At 44.5% G+C, this 17,622-nt stretch overlaps 1 protein-coding gene across 1 annotated transcript; it reads left to right on the plus strand.

Annotated features, from left to right (window-relative positions):
- Nucleotides 1–11,757: 11,757 nt before the first annotated feature.
- On the plus strand, nt 11,758–17,575 carry LOC131459005 (rho GTPase-activating protein 22-like). Its single transcript, XM_058628423.1, has 9 exons — nt 11,758–11,856; nt 12,103–12,216; nt 12,378–12,585; nt 12,678–12,810; nt 12,911–12,984; nt 13,075–13,196; nt 14,416–14,650; nt 15,101–16,018; nt 16,549–17,575. The coding sequence occupies exons 1-9, from the start codon at nt 11,805–11,807 to the stop codon at nt 16,778–16,780; spliced, it is 2,088 nt and encodes a 695-aa protein (XP_058484406.1). The 5' UTR covers nt 11,758–11,804; the 3' UTR covers nt 16,781–17,575.
- The last annotated feature ends 47 nt before the right edge of the window (nt 17,576–17,622 follow it).

The raw sequence follows: 17,622 nt of genomic DNA on the forward strand, positions 1-17,622 counted from the left end.
CGCGGTTGCGAACTAACCCACCACGCCACGAACCCTTTGGAGGTTTGGGATGGAGCTCCGGGCGTTTTTGAGTCTTCACTTTGGCTGTGGAACCTTAAACCTTGACGTATAAAGGAATTGAACCGTCAACATCAGGACGGAAAGGCTGCTCTCTAACCAGCTGAGCTAACTGTCCACACTCTTCCACATGTTTTGTCACACCTATCCACTCTCTGTGTAGAATATTGGGCTTAAAAAGTTGCTTCATGTAAGATTTGAACCTCTGACCCCAGGAACTCCAGTCTTTGTCTGAACCACGTGAGCTATTTGTCCTCACAGACTTCCTTTTCAACGTTGGACAACTTTCAATAACAGATGAGCACAAACATGACTTCAAAAAAACCTCCGACTGATGAAGTATTTAAGGATACATGTCCTCTATAATGGGCCAAACAGTTGGTGTAGTGGTTAGTGCTCTTGACTTTGACACAAGAAGACCTGGGTTCGAGACCCATTTGGAACAAGGATCTTCGTGGAGTTTTTCATGTTCTCCCTGTGTGTGCGTGGCTTTTCTCTGGGTTCTCTAGCTTCCTCCCACAGTCCATCAATCATCTACCACTTTGTCATCCACTGGAGGGTTGCGGGGGGTCCTGTGCCAAGCTCAGCTGTCATAGGGTGATAGGTGGAGCTCATCCTCGACTGTTCGCCAGTCCATTCAAAACATGCAATTCACTGATGAGGTAAATTTCCGCCTAAACATTCACTTCATGTAAGATTCGAACCCCTGACCATAGGAACGCCAGTCCAGGTCTGAACCATGTGAGCTATTTGTCTTCGTATGCTTTTTAGCACAATTTGGAAGTCTTTCAATGATAGAACCCATGATTCCAAAAAAACGTCAGACTGGTGAAATATTTAAGAACGTCAGCCCCCCAAAATGTACAACATGGTTGGTGTAGTGGTTAGTGCTCTTGACTTTGACACAAGATGACCTGGGTTCGAGACCCATTTGGAACAAGGATCTTTGTGCAGTTTTTCATGTTCTCCCTGTGTGTGCGTGGCTTTTCTCAGGGTTCTCTGGCTTCCTCCCACAGTCCATCAATCATCTACCACTTTGTCATCCACTGGAGGGTTGCGGGGGGTCCTGTGCCAAGCTCAGCTGTCATCGGGTGATAGGTGGAGCTCATCCTCGACTGTTCGCCAGTCCATTCAAAACATGCAATTCACTGATGAGGTAAATTTCCGCCTAAACATTCACTTCATGTAAGATTCGAACCCCTGACCATAGGAACGCCAGTCCAGGTCTGAACCATGTGAGCTATTTGTCTTCGTATGCTTTTTAGCACAATTTGGAAGTCTTTCAATGATAGAACCCATGATTCCAAAAAAACGTCAGACTGGTGAAATATTTAAGAACGTCAGCCCCCCAAAATGTACAACATGGTTGGTGTAGTGGTTAGTGCTCTTGACTTTGACACAAGATGACCTGGGTTCGAGACCCATTTGGAACAAGGATCTTTGTGCAGTTTTTCATGTTCTCCCTGTGTGTGCGTGGCTTTTCTCTGGGTTCTCTGGCTTCCTCCCACAGTCCAAGAACATGCAATATGGGGATTAGGTTAATTGGTCTCTCTAAATTGACCAACTGAGGCTGAGGTCTGTGAAGTCATGGGTAATCTACTAATGAAACGTATCAGAGTAAGTGTGTTGAAAGGTAGTTTGTCTCTAAAACTCCATGCACAAAGATTCTGGTTCCAAGCAGGGCTTGAACCCGGATGCTCACGCTGCAAAGGTAAGAGCACTAACCACTACACCAACCATGTTGTACATTTTGGGGGGCTGACGTTCTTAAATATTTCACCAGTCTGACGTTTTTTTGGAATCATGGGTTCTATCATTGAAAGACTTCCAAATTGTGCTAAAAAGCATACGAAGACAAATAGCTCACATGGTTCAGACCTGGACTGGCGTTCCTATGGTCAGGGGTTCGAATCTTACATGAAGTGAATGTTTAGGCGGAAATTTACCTCATCAGTGAATTGCATGTTTTGAATGGACTGGCGAACAGTCGAGGATGAGCTCCACCTATCACCCTATGACAGCTGAGCTTGGCACAGGACCCCCCGCAACCCTCCAGTGGATGACAAAGTGGTAGATGATTGATGGACTGTGGGAGGAAGCCAGAGAACCCAGAGAAAAGCCACGCACACACAGGGAGAACATGAAAAACTGCACAAAGATCCTTGTTCCAAATGGGTCTCGAACCCAGGTCATCTTGTGTCAAAGTCAAGAGCACTAACCACTACACCAACCATGTTGTACATTTTGGGGGGCTGACGTTCTTAAATATTTCACCAGTCTGACGTTTTTTTGGAATCATGGGTTCTATCATTGAAAGACTTCCAAATTGTGCTAAAAAGCATACGAAGACAAATAGCTCACATGGTTCAGACCTGGACTGGCGTTCCTATGGTCAGGGGTTCGAATCTTACGTGAAGTGAATGTTTAGGCGGAAATTTACCTCATCAGTGAATTGCATGTTTTGAATGGACTGGCGAACAGTCGAGGATGAGCTCCACCTATCACCCGATGACAGCTGAGCTTGGCACAGGACCCCCCGCAACCCTCCAGTGGATGACAAAGTGGTAGATGATTGATGGACTGTGGGAGGAAGCCAGAGAACCCTGAGAAAAGCCACGCACACACAGGGAGAACATGAAAAACTGCACAAAGATCCTTGTTCCAAATGGGTCTCGAACCCAGGTCATCTTGTGTCAAAGTCAAGAGCACTAACCACTACACCAACCATGTTGTACATTTTGGGGGGCTGACGTTCTTAAATATTTCACCAGTCTGACGTTTTTTTGGAATCATGGGTTCTATCATTGAAAGACTTCCAAATTGTGCTAAAAAGCATACGAAGACAAATAGCTCACATGGTTCAGACCTGGACTGGCGTTCCTATGGTCAGGGGTTCGAATCTTACATGAAGTGAATGTTTAGGCGGAAATTTACCTCATCAGTGAATTGCATGTTTTGAATGGACTGGCGAACAGTCGAGGATGAGCTCCACCTATCACCCTATGACAGCTGAGCTTGGCACAGGACCCCCCGCAACCCTCCAGTGGATGACAAAGTGGTAGATGATTGATGGACTGTGGGAGGAAGCTAGAGAACCCAGAGAAAAGCCACGCACACACAGGGAGAACATGAAAAACTCCACGAAGATCCTTGTTCCAAATGGGTCTCGAACCCAGGTCTTCTTGTGTCAAAGTCAAGAGCACTAACCACTACACCAACTGTTTGGCCCATTATAGAGGACATGTATCCTTAAATACTTCATCAGTCGGAGGTTTTTTTGAAGTCATGTTTGTGCTCATCTGTTATTGAAAGTTGTCCAACGTTGAAAAGGAAGTCTGTGAGGACAAATAGCTCACGTGGTTCAGACAAAGACTGGAGTTCCTGGGGTCAGAGGTTCAAATCTTACATGAAGCAACTTTTTAAGCCCAATATTCTACACAGAGAGTGGATAGGTGTGACAAAACATGTGGAAGAGTGTGGACAGTTAGCTCAGCTGGTTAGAGAGCAGCCTTTCCGTCCTGATGTTGACGGTTCAATTCCTTTATACGTCAAGGTTTAAGGTTCCACAGCCAAAGTGAAGACTCAAAAACGCCCGGAGCTCCATCCCAAACCTCCAAAGGGTTCGTGGCGTGGTGGGTTAGTTCGCAACCGCGAGGAGGTTGCGCCAGTCCGGCTGTGGCTGGTTCAAATCCAGCATGCTCCGAACACTTGGCCCCGGCGCCGGGGCCAAACTGGGGCCGGGGCTGGGCTGTGCTCCCCCGGCCCCCCGCACAGATGACAGCAGGGGGTTATAACATTTTATTTCACTTTTTGGCCCAAAAGATTCCAAAAAAAATCCCTAAAAATGCCATAAAAAAAATAAAATATGATAGGGGTTCACTCCCTGGACTGTTGACCAAACAGTTGGGTCCAGGTGTCCAGTAACTGCTGCTTAAAAATGATGAGCACATGAATTAGACTTCTGTGTGATTAATGTGTTCACGTCATTTTTACATTGTGAACAAGTGAAAACTGTGGACGAGTCCAAGTGACAACATTCAATCAATAAATACACCGTTAAATAATGACTCACATGTGTCTCACATTCATTCATTCACATTGGAGTTAAATACACACATGTCTCATTATTAAATGTGTCATTCATTCATTCAAATACCAAATTCATTTGATGTAAAAAACATACATAACTTCTTCACTATTTAATGAATTATTTCATGGTCCTGTGTTGCAGTAAGTCATGAAATAATTCATTAAATAGTCTTTAAGTAATTCTATGTTTTTGGTTTTTTTTTTACATCAAATGAATTTGGTATTTGAATGAATGAATGACACATTTAACAATAAGACATTTCTGTATTTAATTCCAATGTGAATGAATGAATGTGAGACACATGTGAGTCATTATTTAATGGTGTATTTATTGACTGAATGTTGTCACTTTGACTCGTCCACAGTTTTCACTTGTTAACAATGTAAAAATGATGTGAACACATTAAACAGAGGCTCTGTTGACAAGTGCTGTTAACGTCCGTGTGAGGGGATGAAATCACAGGTGAAAGAGTGATGGTTTGCTCCAGAAAATGTGCTAAAATGTTGAAGAGTGTTTTTTAAACGTGGAAATGACGAAAAAAATGATTGAGTTTGAATGATTTCTTTGTTTTTATGGAGCAAAGAAAACAGAAAATGCCGACATTTAAGAAGCTGGAAAATGATTTCCTTCTCTAAAAAACAAAAGATGGAAACGTGTTAGGATGCTCGATATTATCGCTATGGGCAGATATCAGCTTCGAAAGTATTATGGGATATGGGCAAACACGGCGAGATCTGTCGATAATGACTTATGACGACAACAGTCGACTGAAAAAGCTTCGACCTCCTTGACTTGTATGCTAGCGCCCCCTACAGCTATTTGTTTTTCTGCTTATTCTGACGGGAAAGCGTCAACAAAACTGCGTCTAGACAATAGTGCGACTTTTCCAGCTTATGTTGTTGTGGTTGCTATGGTTGCACACAGGATGTGACGCTGTTTGAGTGAATTATTAGTAGAAAAACTACTACAGTGAAATATGGCGTATTCTTTTTTTTTAACTGATGTTACAAATAAACGTCATTAAAAATGAACTTAATAAATGAACATTTCAGTCCACTTAATGGTGCCAAGTGCTCACTTTCACTAGCGCTGTTATCTCAGTGTATCGCAAATATCGCAAAGAATCGCATCATGGTGTCGCTGACGATTATTTTTAAAAATATAAAAAAGTAGAGATGCAAAGATTACTGCATTATTAAACCATTTCTAAATTAATTGTCAAATACTTTAATAATCAATGAATTGTTTGTTTTTTATTACAAATTTTGAACATTTTCCTGTTTCTTTGTTCCTTTTAACAAAGAAAGAATTCAAACTGAATCATTTTTCGTTTGTGGATTAAAAAGAAGACATTTGAGAATCATCATTTCCAGGTGAAGAGAGATGAAAGTTGAGTGTTTGCTGTGGAGCAGTGACTTCGCATGAGCATTAGCATTAACATTAGCAGGTGTAATCTGAACACCTGTGATCGGATCCCTCAGGTCGGATGTTAACAGCAGGTGTGAACAGAGCGTCAACAGAACATCTAATACATGTGTGCATCATTTTTAAGCAGCAGCTACCACACACCTGTCCCCGCTGCTCCTCGTCCTCCTGCAGCTCCTCCTGGTCCTGGTCCTGGTCCTGGCTCCTGGTCCTGGCTCCTGGTCCTGGCTCCTGGTCTGGCAGCTCAGCCCTGCTCCAAACAAAGCTGTAGATCAGTTACAAAGACTTTAAAAATCCTGAAAACATTTGTAAAATCTCAATATTTAACAGAGGATTCTGATGTATTTAGTGACGATTGTGAATGGAATCACTTGAAAACACATGAACTGTGCCTTTAACGGCAGCTGTTTGCAGGTCTTCAGTCAGAGGACATGATGAGACAAAGCAGTGTCCACTTTAAAGTGTTCAAATGTGCTCACTGCAGTAAATGAGTGAAGAAATGTGAGGAAAACACATGAAAACCTTTTTATTGTCAACTATATATTGATCCATATCAACACGGACACTTTTATTTTCAAATTCTACGAAACCACTGCTCCTGAACACTTTTTTTTTACTTAACCTGCCCCCTACTGGCCAGACTAGATACTGTGACATTTTTTTGTTGACATACTATATTAGGACACTTTTAACTTTTTGTTGACATATTATACGAATGACATTTTGTACAGTTGTTGACAGTATGACGTCATACAATATAATGATATATTTGACACCAAGTCAATTTTTTTGAAAACACACGTCCGTGTGTTTGCTGCCATGCAGTGACGTCACATTAGCAGCAGCTAACCTGCTACTGGCCAGACGAGATACTCATTCTGAACAGTTTTAACGGTATATTGACAGTTTTTGTTGAGGGCATTCTTTGACATATGTGGACAATTTATATGTTAACGTTTTTGATGACATACTAAACTAGGAAAGTTCATATTTGGACAGTTTTTCTACATACTATCGCATTGACAACACTGTCAACAAGTGTGTTTGCTGCGGAGCAGTGACGTCACGTTAGCAGTAGCAGGTGTAATCTGAACACCTGTGTTCAGATCGCTCAGGTCGGGTGTGAACAGCAGGTGTGAACAGAGCGTCAACAGAGAATCTAAGAAATGTGTTGCTCATTTCTAAGCAGGAGTCACCATACGTTAGTCCACATGTTTGTCCACGATGCTCCTCTCATCCTCCCGTTTCTGTCTGTGACTCTGTGTGCGTAGAAGAAGCTCCGCCTCCGACAAAGGAAGTGGAACATTCCAAATAGATCGACTCAGAGGGGAGGAGTGGAATGTACCAAGTCACGGAAAGTACACAAAGGCTTTTAAATCAGTGTGTGTTTGTGCAGGAGCAGCTCCACCTGTAATTAATCAACGTTCATGTCCTCGCTGGACAAATAAAAGTAAAAATGCATCTGAAATTGTTGTTACTTCAAAACATTTTTGCTAAAACAGAAAAAAAACCCACCACCTATAGGAAATGCTGCCACCTGCTGGATGTGCTTTCTCCCCCTCATCTTATAAAAGCTGCCCAAATGATCAATTTTTAGCTCTTTGGTCTTAAAGTTATCAACAATAAATGTTGACATACTATACTTGGACATTTTGCCAGTTTGTATTTAAGCAGTGTAGTTTTTGTTGACATATTATACTAGGATGTTTCTATTTGGACAGTTTTTGTTGATGTTAACATGGACATGGACGCAGAAACTTTATCTTCCATTCAGCGGATTTTTAATGCAGGTAACATCTCTCCAGTCACTGCATGCACAACATCGTATAGCACCTTCTACTGGCCATAAACTGCTACAGCACACAAACGTCATTCGATAACAAGACAGACATATCCTGACACTAATGTAAACAATAAATAAAGTGCACAGTAAAAGAAGACCTTTACTGATACTAAATAAACAATAAGAGAGGAGGAGTTCTCCGTATAAATGTAAGAATTAGCAGCAAAAAGTTGTATGTATAAGTTAGGAGTTTGCTACAGTACAAGACCGTACTCGCAGCAGGAGTTTCCTGGACAAGTCAACATTATCATCTCCCTATTTGACACTAGAACACAAAACATAACAATAACATTCATTGTTTCAGCTCTAACAAGAATTCTCCTTTTAACTTTGAAAAAAGGTCCACGTCTGCTGGGACATGATGATGATGATGATGATGATGATGATGTGGAGACACGAGAGCAGAGGACACGCTGCAGCAGGTCATGTCTGACCCCGACAGTAAGTTCTGTGAATCTTCTGGTGAAAGTGGGAAAAAATTGCCACACAATTATTGCCAGCAGGTGGCGCTACGCCCTTGACTCAGTTTTAATGTGCTGATGTTCTCTGGTCGGGTCTCTTGTCTCACATGTGAAATCTCAAGCAGATCAGTCCATGTATGGCGAGGATACAGAGCACTTTTCGATCGTCGCCGTGGCAACGCCATTTTTGAATCCGCGAGACCTTTTGATACATTTTAATCTTTGAAGTTGCCTGAGCACGTTAATTGTGACGACATGAAAAATGCGTCAATTTGTACTAAGCACATCACAGACAAATTAACCCTAAAGGGCTCGCAGACGGGCGTGGCCACGGCAACCACCGCAAAGTTTGGCGAAAGTTTTGACCATTCGCCACGAAACAGGAAGTGCCCTGTAACTTCGCCGTGCATTGACCGATCGGCTCTAAACTTTATACATGACACAAGAGACCCGGCCAGAAGACATCAGCATATTAAAAGTAAGTCAGGGCCATAGCACCACCTGCTGGAGGCTGTTTGTTATTACAAATATACTGTACATCCACTGTGAGTGACTGAAAACTGTTTATAAACAGTAAAATAAGAGGAAAATTATTTAATATTGGAAAAAAACAGGTGCTACATTATTTCTCGTTAGGATTTACAGATAAACATTGAATGAATTATCCATGTTGATACTTTTAAGATAAAAACTAAAACTGGCTCTTTTCAGCAGCTTCTAAAAGATGAAGAGGAAGAGTACGACCAGCAGATGGCAGCATTTCCTAAAGCTGGCAGGTTTCTCTTTGTTTTTAATGGTATTTTTTTTTTTTTTTAAATTACTACAATTTCAGCTGCCATGTTTTAATTTGTCCAATGAGGACATGGACGGTTAATTACAAGTGGCGCTGCTCCTGCACAAAGACTTACTGATTTGAAGGCCATGGTATACTTTCCCTGGCTTGGTACATTCCACTCCTCCCCTACTGTGCCGATCTATTTAGAATGTTCCACTCTGTGGAGACAGAAACAAGAAGAGGACGAGGATCAGTGGGGACAAACGTGGACAAACGTGGTAACTGCTGCCTAAATGATCCACACATTCATGTCCTAGCATGTCAAGAAAAAATGTCCAAATATAAAGTGTCAAAAGTGTCCTCGTGTCGTATGTTGTCAAAAACTATCCACATATAAAGTGTCAAAAGTCACAAGACTGCAGTTCTTGTAAGTGACCACTCGGAGGTGCCGTCGTGGGCCTTGTGTCTGTCGTGCGCGGGGTGAGGTCAGGTTTTCCTCCACAGAGACAGACGAACGCTGACTGCTGCTAGTTATCAACATTCCCATGCGTGTGATTTATCAAAGACATGAAGTCAGAGCGGAGAGCAGGGCGAGGGGACAGGTTTGATTTAGTGGAGAGCGCGCGCACACACACACACACACACACACACACAGCACTTTGTAATGAAGTGTACCGGTGCCAATGGTATTGACAGATGTGAAAGCTCTCAGCTGTGATTAGAGTTCAGTCAATCAGACACAAACAGTCCGACTTACTGTACTACACTCAAACCCACTGGGTTGTGACTTTGTCGCAGAGAACTCTCGTGAAAAAAGTGACAGCGCGCGACCCCAGATAACTCCATTTGATTGTTCCGTCGATTTCCTTTTTTGCCCCCTACACCCCGTGTACGGTGCCTGTGTTAGTGATTTGTCGTCAATCCGGCTTCCACATTAGACATGTGCACACATGTCGACGGCGGCAAAGGCACAATCGTAAATAACAGAGTTAATCGCGACAAAAATCCCACACATCCTCACGAATGGAGAGTATTTTCCCGGTGGGTGTGGACTTCCTGTCGAAACTGCCAGATATGGAAAGTGAAAGTTATCTCGGGGAAAAAAGGGGCAGAAAGAACTCACTCACTGAACATGTTTTTTGATGATTCTACAGCCAGGAAATCACAGGCCACAGGAAATCAACTGGAGGGCTGCATGTGGCCCACGGGCCGCAGGTTGGAGACCTCTGATTTATGTGTTTCGAGCCAGAAGCTAATGCATGATCGCTGGTATAGATAACATGGCTTTATAAGTGGAGAGAGAGAGAGAGAGAGAGAGAGAGAGAGAGAGAGGTTCATACATTAATTGAGTTCAAAAGTTGACTTGACTGACCGGCCTCTCTCACTTTTATGTCCACTTGAATCATGGTGTGTGCGTGTGCGCGTGTGTGTGTGTGTGTGTGTGTCACAGAATTTGGCACAGATAATCTCTCCCTCTCTCCCTCTCTCCCTCTCTCACCATCAGCTGTGATTACTTTGGTAAAACAGTGCTGCGTCGCAGAGAACCAATTTTCCTAATGCACAGCTGACACACACACACACACACACACTGATAGCATGGTTATTGATGAGGTAAATGGGGAGGGGGGCAACAAGAGGGCCCACACACTGCTGGGAAATGAAGAGAGAGAGAGAGAGAGTGAGGAGAGTGGGAACAGAGAGGAGGACATGCTCGATGGGGACAAAGAGATGGACAGTGTGAGAGACGAATAGAAAGAAAAGTGAAGGAGGAATAAGACGAACGGGGATGACAAAGATGCCGGCGCTCACGAGTGGAGACCGCGAAGATCTGGAGATGGAGCGGCGTCCCGTTAACGAGCTCATGAGGCAAAGGACATAGAGAAGGAGACAAGGAGAAGGAGGGGACACCCGAGGACGATGGACTGGTTGGAGACAGGACGAGAAAGCGAGTAAAATGTCTCTGAGGGACGGCTTCACTCTCCATCAGGCGCTGTTAAATATGAGGGCAGAAAAAATCCAGCTGATCCCGAACCTCAGACGGCCGCGGGACGGTCATGAAATGAGAGCAAGCACAATCAGACAACTCGCTCCCGGTGCTTTTGCAAACTGGAGACGGTCTGTCCGCACACACTGTCCTCAGTGAGGCGTCACAGGGACAAACGCAGGGACAAACAAACACAAGGTTTTAAAACCTTTGGTAGGAGAGTGCACGCTGTGATGGTTTTACTCAGAATTCGTCACCATTTCATCAGGAAATCGCCCAGTCGTGTTTTCACTGACTCTACAAAGACGAGGCTGGAGATACTTTGACCAGGATGAGTCGGCTGAAATTTTACAACAGAGAACGTTTTCCCAGAAGAGCAGGAGGGAGGGGGGTATAGTCTACGGTCTTCATGCTGAAGGGGTTTGCAACACACTATGACTTTAACTTCTCTCATACTCAACAGTCTGATCGGATGAACTTTGGAGGAACTTAAGGGTAAAGATATTCCTTTAAGGCTGAGGCCGCCTTTTAATAATCCGTCATTTGAAATCTCAAAAAGGCCTCACGTGCCAAAGAAACTAGTATTTCAGTCATGTACCAACGAGGAGACTTTTTATACAATTCTGTACAAACCTTTCTGTCCGTTTTCTAGACCGCCTCGTATTTTGGATCCCCAAGATATGAAAATGGACAATCACACTTCTGGAAGTATCTCAGTTTATGTTAAATTGTCTTCCGGGAATTCCTGAAACCTTTTTGGTTTGATGCCTCCTTTCGCATGGTGTTTAATTCACTTTACCCACAATACACCTGGAGCCTCTCCTCTCACCACAATCACCACTCCCACCTTTTTAAAGGACCTTCTATGATACACGAGGAATCACTTTTTTTCCAGAAAATAACAGGAATTTCAGGTCAAACATTCCCAATCTATGCACCAAAAAGACACTTCATTTACCGGAGTCCATCTTATCCGGGGGAATAAAGGTGAAGGTCCACGATTCAACCGTTCCGTCTTCCAACTGCGATGACAGGGGCTCGGAATTCCTCAACAATGGAATGTGATTTCGTTCCAAACCTTCAGTAGCCTGCAAGAAAAAGAGAGAAAGTGGCGTCATTGCGTTGACTGTTGCACTGAGCATCTACAACCTGTGAAGGAGTGCTGCAGCATGGGACTCAGCTGTTTCAAGTCCTGGAAAAATGACAGTACAGGCCACAAAGGTGAGACACATCAACATATTACCTGTTAATCCCTCTTGTGCTGTGTTGCCCTTGAGTTACATCTCATAAAATGCCGACTCAGGGTCTTAAGGAGCCTGTCAGAGGTGAGTGTGTGAGTGTGTGAGTGTGTGAGAGAGTCTTTGACGTCACTTTGAAGAGGACAGTCATAGTGGAGCAGAGAGGGGAAGCTGCACGTGAGTTGTCTGCACCTGTGGACACACAACTTGACGTTTTTGTGCGTTGCAGGAAACAGAGATGTGTTGGCCAGTCCGGGCTCGTATTTCTTCCTGTCCAACAGCGCCGGTCAGGGTGATGAGTGGTTGAAGAGCCTCAACAAGGGGGTGTGGATTCCTTTTACAGGTAAATGCATAAACAAAAATGACTTCATTTGGTTGCACGGAAATCAACTTAAATTTTGAGTTCTGGAGCCCTCTAGTGGCAAGAAATGGTTCATCCATCGTCTACAGCTTTATTGGAGCTTGGTCCCAGAGGAGTCTCACTTAATCCCTGCTGATTTACAGGGGTGTTTGGGCAGAGCTTGGAGGAGACGGTGCTGTATGAGCGGCGTTATGGGATGCGTTTGGTTCCTCTGGTGGTTGAGCAGTGCGTGACCTTCATCCGGGAGCGCGGCCTGCATGAAGTGGGCTTGTTTCGTCAGCCTGGACAGGCCAGTCTGGTGAAGGAGCTGCAGGAGGCTTTCGATTCAGGCGAGAGACCGTCCTTCGACAGGTGCAATCCGCTCACTTTTTCTCTGTGCTGTTTTCAGGTGACATGTTTTGTTGGAAAAAAACGTTCGCTTGCTGTGCGTTTTTTTCCTGCAGTAGCACAGATATCCACACGGTGGCTTCCCTGCTGAAGCTCTACCTCAGACAGCTGCCTGAGCCTTTGGTGCCTTACAGCTGCTACCAGGACTTCCTGCTGTGTGGACAGAGGCTGAGGAGTGACCGCGCACGGGTAAAAACTCTGACCTACGGCTGTTTAACTAGTTCGATTGCTCACTGCCATCAAAAGTGCTGAAAAACGGCATTACAAGTTCTATTGTATCCTCCCTCAGGGTTTGGAGGAGTTGAGGATTCTCCTGCATGAGTTGCCAGTCGCAAACTTCAACCTACTCAACTTTATTTGCCAGTAAGGTTTTTTTTTTACTTACTTATAAAAATAGGAATTACTGGACATAAACATAAGAAGATTCTTAAAGTGTCGTTTGTGTCTGTACAGGTTTCTGAATGAAGTGCAGAGTTATTCTGGGAGCAACAAAATGAGCGACCAAAACCTGGCCACTGTGTTTGGGCCAAACATCCTCCGAGCAAAGGCACAGGACCCGCAAAGCATCATGGGAGGTAGAGCAATAACCTGATGACTGATGAACACCAGCTTCTTTAATAACACACTATTCATTGTTCAGGATTGTGGGTTTTGGACCAAGTTTCTCAGCAAATAATAGGTTATTCCACCAAAGTACCCTTAAACCGGAAAGGTCCCCCAAATGGGCGAGTCTGCGCAACGATTCGTGAAGAAGGATCGTGAAAAAAAGTGTGCATCAAATTAAACAGCAGAATCTGTAAAACGTATTATAAATGTGACAAACGCAGCTCAAATGACAACTAAGTGAATAACTACATATCAAACTTTGTCCAAAACAAACAAACTCCCTATGGCTTAAATGAAAGCTTGTTTCCAACAGTTTACGTCAAAAGCAGTCGGATATCGAAGCCAAAGAACAAAGACAACAGAAAACAGTTTTACTGAACAACAACTGTAAAAATGCTCTTACCTGAGATCTTTATCCGTGAAAAGTTGATTATCCAGCGTAAACAAAGCGCTGCCTGTCAGACGGACTTCCTGTGTTACACTCAAAACATTCCGGGCAGCAACCAGTCCGGGCAATCTGCTGATTCTCGTCTGGGCAATCTGCTGTTTCTCATTGGCTAACAAAGCTGTCAATCACATTTTCGAGGCGACAGCGTCCTTCTATTGGCTGTAAGGAAGCCAATGAGATGTCGTCCATTCATATAGACCCACCCCTCGCTGAGATACGGGCCAGGAAAGAGAGAAACGGCTCAATGAGCCACCTGGTGTTCGTTTTTGGAATGAAAAATATATGAACTTTGATTTAACTGTTTTATTGAACACTAATCGTGAATATAAAAGTGAAAAAAAGCAGTTTAATACATGAGAAAATACAAATGACACAGATGTTTATAAAATGTGCTAAAAGTGGTTTAGTAGAATTTCAAAAAAGAGAAAGTGTCCGTGTTGACTCATATATAGTTCACAATAAAAATATCCAGGAAATGTTATAAATGTTAATGCTATTATTTTCTCCATTAATCGAGTATTTGTTTGGTCAAAGTATTCAAATAGACCTTGTGGTTGCAGAGATATACTCGTTTCATTATGAGTGTGCAGTTTTAGGCTTAGGGCTTAAAGGGATGGGCCACGTGGTCAGTGGAACCAATCCCAGCTGGAAAGGTTGCCAGGTTTTCTTACTGTAATCAAAGTTCTTGGAGATACTCTGATGCATTTCTTTATCTAAATACCGCGAACGTTGTCCTATAGGTGCAGCGCTCGTCCATGTGCTGATGCTGGAGTTGATTCGAGGTCACGAGTCTCTGTTTGCCAAAGTCTCTCCGCCCGCCTCCGACCGCCCCCCTGGAGGTCGTCGCGCGTCGCCGAGCGCTCTGCGACAGCCTCACCTTCACTCGTCACCCTGCCTTCGCCAACTGTCCATGCCGCTCATCGCAGAGCGCTCCCGAGATCCGGGACAGTCTGCTTCTGATGCGCGGACCGACAGGTACAACGATGACCAAACGTAACTATAGATGAGTTTTTCCATTCATCTCCTCTATCATTCAATACTCGTCACACGGCTCCCGTCTCTGCCTTCCTCAGGTGTTGTCTGTGGCTCAGAGTAGACTCAGGCGACTCCACACCAGCGAGGAACCCTGAGCACTGACTCTGCTCCCTCCTGGCCTTCTATACATCTGTTCCAGACATGCCTAACAACCAACCATCTCCTTTCTCATCTATTTACGCCCAATGTCGAATACTAACCTTCACCCAAATCTCATTCTGTTGCGTTGTAGTCCAGGATTTCTCAGTCCCGGTCCTGGGGACCCACATCCCTGCACGTTTTAGATGTTTCCACATCTTAAACATGTTGGTCCCCAGGATCGCGATTGAGGAATCCTGGTGTTGTCACGCTCATCTTCAAAGTCTAACCTCTTCTTCCTTGTTTTCATAGCTGCGCCTACTCTTCTGCAGCCAACTCTGACTCGTCCTGGGCCCAGAAGAGACTCCTCGGCCACCGCTACACCTCGTCCCACCCAGAGAACTGCTTCTACCCCCTGCCTTCCTTAAATCAGTCCCCTCAGAACCACGGTGACAGACTGGATTATCACCAGGGTCGTGCTGGTGAAGGATCATCTTCTTCACATGTCCAAGCGTCTTCATCTAGCCTCCAGCTGCAAGACAGCTCCACGTCCAGACTGACGGTCACAGGCTGGACAAAGGTGTGGCCGGGGCCGGCGGAGGCCGACGCTGGTTTCTGGACTTCTGCTGCGGCAGAGGAAGAAGGTGCAGAACCAGAACCAGCGAGTGGGGGCAGCAGTGATGCTCAGGAGGACAGCGCCACTTCTGCTTATGACAACCTGGACGGAGCGCCTTCACGTCAGAGGGCGGAGGATGACGATAAGGAAGACGATGAAGACAATGATTCAGTCGGCCACGTTGGAAGTGGTGAGGAAGAAGCAGAGTTAGGGGAAGCCGGGAAGACAAGAGACTCCTCTTCTTCGTGGTCTTCCTGTGAGGGTCTACCACTGGACGAGTGCATTGACGTTGTGGAGCCAGTTGGTTCACCACAAAAACCTGAAAGGTTAGCCTCAAGTCGGGAAGAGGAAGAGGAAAACAAGGGCAATCACGAACACATCATCACTGATGATGATGATGATGATGACAGCATCCATCATCCCAACTCTCCAGCCTCTGTAATCTGTGACAGCCCTCTGAGTACGGGAAGTTCAGAGGTGTTCCTCCCCTCCGGTCCCGCAGACCTCCATGGACCTGAATCTCTGCCACAGTCTGCGGAGGCTCACTCGCTCCTGGGTAAACTGCAGCAGCAGATGGCTCAGCAGAGGTCCGAGTACCAGGCCAGGATACAGAGGTGAGACAACACTGTCCACAAAAAAACTCAAATAAAATTGTCCCAGTATATGTGGACAAAAGAATTCCAAATATATAATAATAATAATAATAATAAATAAACTATCAACAGTGTCCTAGTAAATCTAGAACACGAGGAAACATATAAATTTATTCTCACAATTATTGATATTGATCATTTTAAGATAAAGAGCTAAAACGTCATTTAGCTTTTATACAAATTCATTTACATCAAATGAATTTGGTATTTGAATGAATGAATGACACATTTAATCATGAGACATTTCTGTATTTAATTCCAATGTGAATGAATGAATGTGAGACACATGTGAGTCATTATTTAATGGTGTATTTATTGATTGACTGTTGCCACTTGGACTCGTCCACAGTTTTCACTTGTTCACAATGTAAAAGTGATGTGAACACATTAATCACACAGAAGTCTAATTCATGTGCTCATCATTACTGGACACCTGGACCCAACTGTGTGGTCAACAGTCCAGGCAGTGAACCCCTGTCAATCCCCCGCAGGTTGGAGCGCTGCAACGACGTCCTGAAGCGGCAGGTGGCCGTGCTGCGGCTCAGTCTGGAGCAGCAGAGGCGCAGCCAGAGCGTCGCCGAGCTCAAGATCCGCAACATGGAGCGAGCCAAGGCCGACGCGGACCTCCACAACGACACGCTGCAGAGAGAGATGGAGATGTTCTTCCAGATGTACGGGGAGATCAAGCGGAAGGCCGGGGACGGAGCGAGAGGGAGCCTCTGAGGAAAGGTCAGAGGAGGAGGAGTTAGGTCATGAGGGTTAACTGGAGGAAGCTTGATAGAAACATGGATGGGTGAACATCCAAAGTAGACCACTGAAGGAAACAAGTTGTGTGGAGACACTGATGGATCCTCAACGAAGACTCAGTCAGGGTGTTCCAAACAATCCAAGATGGTCAGATCCTCAGATCACTAAACATTTCTGCACTCCCATCAATCACTCTCTTGGGTCTACATTTGAAGCCTTGTCACGTTGGAGCGTCCACTGCCTCCAGTTCTGGGCTGTGAAACAATCAAACGTTGGAGGTTTACCGTCTTAATATCGACGACGTCTCAAGAATAAAAGTCAGGAAGTGTCTGAAAAAGTGTTTTTTTTTGGGAAACCAAACTCAAAAGTTCCCAAAAAAGAACTTCAGTGACGTCTTCCTGATGAGTCGGAGACAGAACGACGTGGGAAAACCTTTGAATTCCACATAGAAAAAAATGAATGCGGATGCTTTGTTGACATATTTAAAACCCTCTAAAACACACAGACGTTTCATTTTGTTCCTGAAGTGTACGTGGAATCTGTTTGTACGTCAAAGATTTCTGATTGATTACAATAACCTGTACGATCGTGTCCTGTTCACGCTGCATGACCACACTTTTCCATTAAAGGTTCAATAAAACAATGGTTTCTGCACATAACGTTATCAGCAGAGTTTTTTTCTTCTTTTAAACTGTGAAAGCGATGCAGAGCACCATCTGGTGGTTGTCACCGGTAATGCAAGGGACGGTGAACACGACCAGTGTTTTGAAAGGTCGAGGTCGACTGTCCCGACGTAAACCGTGAGCAAATCTGTGCCA

Source organism: Solea solea, chromosome 4 (genome assembly GCF_958295425.1).
Source record: "Solea solea chromosome 4, fSolSol10.1, whole genome shotgun sequence".
In the NCBI taxonomy this organism is placed as follows: Eukaryota; Metazoa; Chordata; class Actinopteri; order Pleuronectiformes; family Soleidae; genus Solea; species Solea solea.